The sequence below is a fragment of the Miniopterus schreibersii genome, assembly GCF_964146895.1.
Source record: "Miniopterus schreibersii genome assembly, chromosome: 22".
NCBI classification, from domain to species: Eukaryota; Metazoa; Chordata; class Mammalia; order Chiroptera; family Miniopteridae; genus Miniopterus; species Miniopterus schreibersii.
This window is the reverse complement of record NC_138124.1, coordinates 12,057,203-12,063,202: the sequence shown is the minus strand read 5'-3', so window position 1 is coordinate 12,063,202 and position 6,000 is coordinate 12,057,203. Positions and strand designations below refer to the sequence as shown.

The following is a 6,000-nucleotide window of genomic DNA, read 5'->3' as shown; positions in this document are numbered from 1 at the left end:
GGGCCTGGCAAGAACTGGGAAGGTGACAGGGCGAGGCTCGGGGGGGGGGGGGGTCTGTGGACCTGAGGCTGGGAGATAAATACTGCTATTGCCTCTGAGGAGCGAGACTGAAGCCAAAGCCCCCCAGGCTGATGGGTTGGAAGCTATTCGTCCATCATTCATTCACTCATTCATTCATTCAGTTGTATACCGAGCAATGCACCAGGTGTCGTGCGTTGCGCTGTGGGCACAGCATGAGTTAAGGTCGTTCCCTGTGCTCCCAGGGTCTACAGATGGGGGGAGAGTCAGAAAGGAAAACCAGATGGCAGCGTGTCACACCCGTATAAGCAGGTGTCGGTGTCCCACTTGACAGAGGGTGAAACGGGCGCTCAGAGCAGTAGGAGCGCTTGCTCGCCGCCACGCCAGCAGCGTGGGCTGGGGCGAGGATTTGAACCCGGTCTGTTTTGACTCCAGAGCCCGTGCTCTTCTGAACAATGCAAAGGCCAGGAACACTCCTGAAGAGTCTTTTGGGATCGTTCTAGCCAAAGACACAGAGAGAAAGGTAAGAGCGATTACATCACGAGACAGAGGAAGAATTAAAATAGTGCTTTTAATATAATTTTCAGCAATCGTACAGTATGTACTTTACATCACGTATCTCTAAACTGCTCATCTAGAAAATAGAAGCTGCAAAAATACAGAATAGCATACTCAGGATCTATTGAGTATGCGCGCCCCCTCCAGGCTGTGAAACAGGGCGACCTTTGACCCCTCCTGGTGAAACCCGGCCTTGGTGGGCTTCGGAAGAGCTGCTGGGTGCCTCGATCGGGGAAGCGTTCTGGAGGGGGGTTTGCTAAAGCACGTCAGCAGGTCATCCCCGCCCGAGCCAGAGGGATGGGCAAAGGGAGCTTGTGGACCAGGTCACCAGTGCTCATTAGGGACCCAGGGAAACGGCCTGCTCACAGCCACTCGGGGCCCACGCTCTGGCCGGGCAACCCCCTCGGGGACCCTGGCTTCTCGGTCTGGTCTGTGGCATGGTGGCGATGGGCTGTTGCTGCAGGAGGCCCAGGGCCCGGCCCTCAGCTTCTCACAAAGGAGTCTTCTGAAGGTGAGTGTGACTCAGGGCAGGTTTTCTCAGCCTCAATGTCCTGGTACTCTGTGCCTAAAGGGGAGGAGGGAAGAGCCAAGAGGAAGAGAGGTCGGTCTTTTCCAGTTTTCCTGCCTTTCTTAGGCTTAAACAGCCCCATGGCTTTCCAGGGGGTGGGCAAGAACAGGGCGTCAGGCCACTAAAGTGCTGGGGTCGCTGGATGTAACCCCAGGGAAGTGGGTTCCAAGCCCGGAGACCTTCCTGAGGCATGTTTACCTACATGTCTGTGCCCACGCTCACATGGATGCTTCTGCCATGGCATGGGGGAGATGTACCCCAGTGGTTAGCGCCTCAGCTTACATCCATCACCAGTGGCGGGGTCTGGGTGTCACCGCCACCTCCACTGAAGAGGTGGCTGAGGGCCAGAGACGATGCCGGCATCTCCCCAGCCTCGTGGACCAGCGTGTCGTCCATTTGGCCACAGATGCTCACTGCAGGCTGAGAGGAAACCTCCTCACGCCACTTCCCAGATGGACGCTGTGGCTTCACTTACAAGGTATTAAAAGCCCAGCTCCTCCCTGGGACGATGTGGCTGTGATGGGCAGCTTTCCTGTTTAGTGACAGGTGCCTCAAGCCATTGAAGGCCCTCCTCCTTCACTTGTCCTCTCAGACTATGACCCGGCGGTGTGCTAGGTGACAGTGTGGAAATGCCACCGCTCTCCTCAAGGCGTGGCAGCTGAGACCTGGCCTAATAAGCAGCCCCTCAAGCTCACAACTTCAGGTTTTTATAGTCTGGGGGCTCTGCCCGAAGTCTTGGGGGCAGGGAGTGGGGGATTGTTCTTGGACACACAGTGAGTGAGACAGAGGGTTACCCAGTGGCTGATCTGGCCAAGGTGGAAGGAGTGGTTTTAAATGTTTCTAACGCTTAATTACTAAAGTCAGAAAAGAGTTGTTCTGAGCTGAGATTCCTGTGCCCGTAGGCAAGTTTGCAGAGGTTTTCTCCCCCACCTCTGGTTCATTTGTCTAGGAAACTCTAGACTTCTGTGGGGGTTTCCCTGGCAATAGACGCCCCATTCGCCTCATCGAAGCGCCTAAGAAGTCGGCTGTGTCCCATGGGATGGAGCAGAAAGAGCGCGGGTTCAGGAGTCAGACAGACCTGGCATTGGGTCTTGGGGACTTTCTAATGAGCTACTTGACCATGAGAAGCTTGCGTTTACTGAGCCTTAATTTTCTGGTCTGTAAAGTGGGAAAAAAATGATACCTACCTTAGGGCCCGTGTGAGGAAGCTGCTGGAAGCATTACCTCTGGCACCTGGCACGTGGGCAGCAGGCTGTTAATGACCCGAGTTCCCAGCCCCTTCCCTCCTTCAGGTGCTGGACTAGAGTTCAATTTATGTGCTAGATGGGTTTCTCTTGTACTGAAAGTTCCTACATTACACACTCCCAATTCATTTTATGACCTTAGGTTCTAAAATCAGGCCGTGTTGACAGATGGATCTTCATGAGAGCGCCATTCTATTAGGTCAGCATGAATTTTTAAAAAAATATAACTTGGGAGAATGTAATGGGATGGAAAGTTAAACCTCCAGAAGATTTACTGTGTTGTTCCATTTGCTCATAGTAAAAGAGCATGATAACTTTAGCATAAACTGTGAATATTTTTTCCATAAGGTAATAAACTGATTGTTGGCCTGAATCATTAATGCAAAACCAGAAATGTCTAGAAACTGTTTCGAAAAGCCCAGCATCTGCTGATAGAGTAAGACATAGACAACCAGGGACCAGCATCAGTGTCTGAGGGCCCCGGCCCAGAGCCGAGTGCTGAGGTCCACGCTGTGACCCCCAGGGACGCCAGGCAGGAGGGGTCTGGGGCCTGTGCTCTGGAGCTGAGTGGCTCCCTGCCCCGCAGTGCTTTGGAAGTATGCTTCAGGACGCACCCGGGTGGAGAAATCTCGCATTTCCTCTTACCTGTCTCCTTCTGGTAGGACACCCCCTATAAATGGACCACTGACCACTGGGCAAGACCAGGAATAACACAGGAAGGCAGGCCGTCCCCAGAATACAGTGGTCACTGGGTCCTGATTGGGGGCCTGGCAGGGTGTGTGGGGCCCCACAGCCCATTGGAGGCAGAGTTTTCCTGGTCCGTCAGTCCCTACAGGCGGGGAGAGGTCCCTCCACGGTGCCCAACAGGGAGCGAGTACCCACGAGGCTAAGAAGGCGGGCTTGGGGTTCACAGATCTGGGTGGGTTGGAATGCCCACTCTGCTTTGTGAGCTCTGGCCAATTCTGGAAGCTTCTCCAGCCTCGTGTTCCTCTCTTACAAACTGAAATTTGTAAGTCATGGGGCTACTGTTGAGACTAAATGAGCTAATACAGGTAATGAGCTGATTCACAGAAAGTGCTTGATAAATGTTAGTGACTATTATTAGTATTTATTAGTGTTTACCAATTACTCCACCTGGCATATACCTATTAGCTTTATAGTGCTGATGTTCTGTGCTGGTGGGAAGGAAGTGTGGGGGATGTGAAATACTTTTCAGAATCTGTATTCATTCTTTTTCTGCTTTCTACACTTTCCCTCCCACACCCATTTCCACTACCTACGAAAGGTGATAACCCCGACAAGAGTGCGCTACTTACCTCCTTCCTGGGAAATAGGGTACCTGAGCTAGATTTCTGGGGTCAGCAATGTCAGAGGTGACGGTCACCTGGCTAAAGGACACTTCCCACACACGACCTCGGCTGCTAGAGCCCCCAAGCACGCTCAGCACACAGGTCCCAGTGACGAAACCACACTCGCAGGGCCTGAGCCAGAGCAGCAGCCTCACAGGCTCACGGGAGCCGAGCCGAGGGCTGTGTTCTCCAGCTGGGCCTGCTCTGGACTGTGAAGGGTGCGTGTCAGCAAGCACAGCAGGGCCTCTTCCCTGAGAAGGTCCCCATGTCGCTGGGTCCCCCAGGCCTGTGAGCTCTGCAGCAGGAGGGCTGGGCAATCTGAGTGCTTGAGTGAGGGGCAGCTCTAGGTCTTGACTGAAACCAGGGAGGTGGAACCAGGGATGTGACTGTGTGGAATGCCACCGACCAAACCGCAGAAACCTCTGGAGGTTTCTGCACGGGGACGAGAGAGGCGATTTTTATCGGGAGAGCACACTCCTTCCTTCCTGCTCAGCAGATGGTAGGAGGTCAGTCAGAGGCTCCTTAGAAACTCACGGTTTTCCCTGAGTAGCTGGCATGTTACCCACTGGCAGGCTCCTTAGGGGCCGTGAGGGGAGGCCTCTCGTGCCTTTGTTAGCTGTGAGGGAATCCCGCATGCTGTGGCCTCCTGGAGTGACAGTGTCCCCAGAGTGCCTTGGAATGTCCCACCCGTCCTCTGTGGGGCCCTAAGCAGGGAGCAAAGCTGCCCGTTTCCCTGAGGAAGGAAGAGAGCAGACCACGTACCCCCGAGAGAGAGACACTCTTAGAAAATGTGTACTTCCCATGCGGGAATTTGTACTAATATATTAGTAAAAAAAACTTCTTGGGCTACAGAAAAGTCGCAGCAACGAGAGTTCTCATCCATCCCTGGGCTTGTAGCAGCAGAGACGGGACCTTACCGTTCACTTTCTAGGCTGATTCTGTCCCTCAGGTTTCTGTTTTCTGTAAGACTATGGAGATCTTACCAGGAAATCTGTTCATTCAAAACACCACTCAAAACCAAACAAATAACCCAGGGCTGCGTCTGGCAGTGTATGTACAATGGTTTTTTGTAGCACAAAAAGAAACTACAAATACGCTAGGTTTTCTGTTCTGCATATATGAGGAGTTAAGAATTTCAAAGGTGACACAGTGCAGAGCCTTCTTGCCAGAGGGACCTTTACATTTCCCTCCAATGGTTGATAATCCTGAGCCCTGGAGTTGTTTTCCTTTGCCATCCTAACATCTCATTTTTGTTTATCCTAAAATCTTAGGAAAAAATCCAAAAAGCAAGGAGTTTTCAAAAACTTAAAAAAAAAAAAAAGCCAATAGGTCCATGAAACACTGGGTCACGGGGCCCCCGTGTGTGATCTGAGTGTGGAAGCTGTGCAGTAACACCGGGGGGCAGTGACCTGTTGGCAATTCCTTCTCCAAACCTCTCCGCCTGGACAGAGGTATCAAAGCCTTAGGGTGTCCCCCCAAAACGAATACACACTAACAGCTCAACTTTGAAAATGAAACGTATTTTAATAAAGTGTGTGTGTACATTTTGGGGGGACACCCTATATTTTATGAACTGGCTGGAGAACAACCCGACTTCTCACTAGTTAACACGCTGACCAATGTCCCATTGTCATGAACAAGGACAGACTGACTCTATAGGGGAAAGAGCATTTTGGAAGCATCTGGTCCCAGGCAGTGGATCCCGGTGGCCACTGGCCACCACACAAGCTTCCCCTTTGCCTTTCTTCCTTGGTGGCGTTGTGCCTATTTGGGGCTGTCACTTAAACCACCCCTTTTACGGTGCTTGTTAAAAATTTGGCACAACACCCTTTCCTCCCTCGGATTCTTTAATATTTTTTTCTTGCCTTCTGGGTGACTGCAACTATGTACCTGAGGCGGAAAAGCAAACCAACCAAACAACGCTCGAGGTCCTTCCCAGGGTCACGGTTAGCCTGGACAAAGGTCACCGAGGAACCACGACAGGTAAGTGAACTGGGCCGGGTGTGCATGTGCGTGCATGTGTGTCTGTGTGTGCACTCACATCAGTCCTGTCCCGACAGCTCTGGAAATGGCCGTGTAAGGCCGAGTCTCCTGGCTGCAAGAGGTTGTCCCATGATTCTTCCCCACACAATGACAGGGTTGCTCTAGCTGCGTGAGGTTCGGTCACTTTCCACACACACACAGGCCTCTTAGTTCAAGATTGACCCTGAAAACCTGACACTGGGGGAAGCACTGGACGTCCAGTAGCTTCCAGGAGCCTGAG

At 52.3% G+C, this 6,000-nt stretch overlaps 1 protein-coding gene across 1 annotated transcript in view; it reads right to left on the bottom strand.

The window, feature by feature from the left end:
* Positions 1–570: 570 nt before the first annotated feature.
* SLCO3A1 (solute carrier organic anion transporter family member 3A1) overlaps positions 571–6,000 on the bottom strand; it is a 165,043-nt gene continuing 159,613 nt past the window's right edge. The window contains exon 11 of the mRNA XM_081124647.1: positions 571–1,141. Coding sequence (XP_080980773.1) covers positions 1,059–1,141 — 83 coding nt within the window. The 3' untranslated portion in view covers positions 571–1,058. The remainder of the gene's footprint in view (positions 1,142–6,000) is intronic.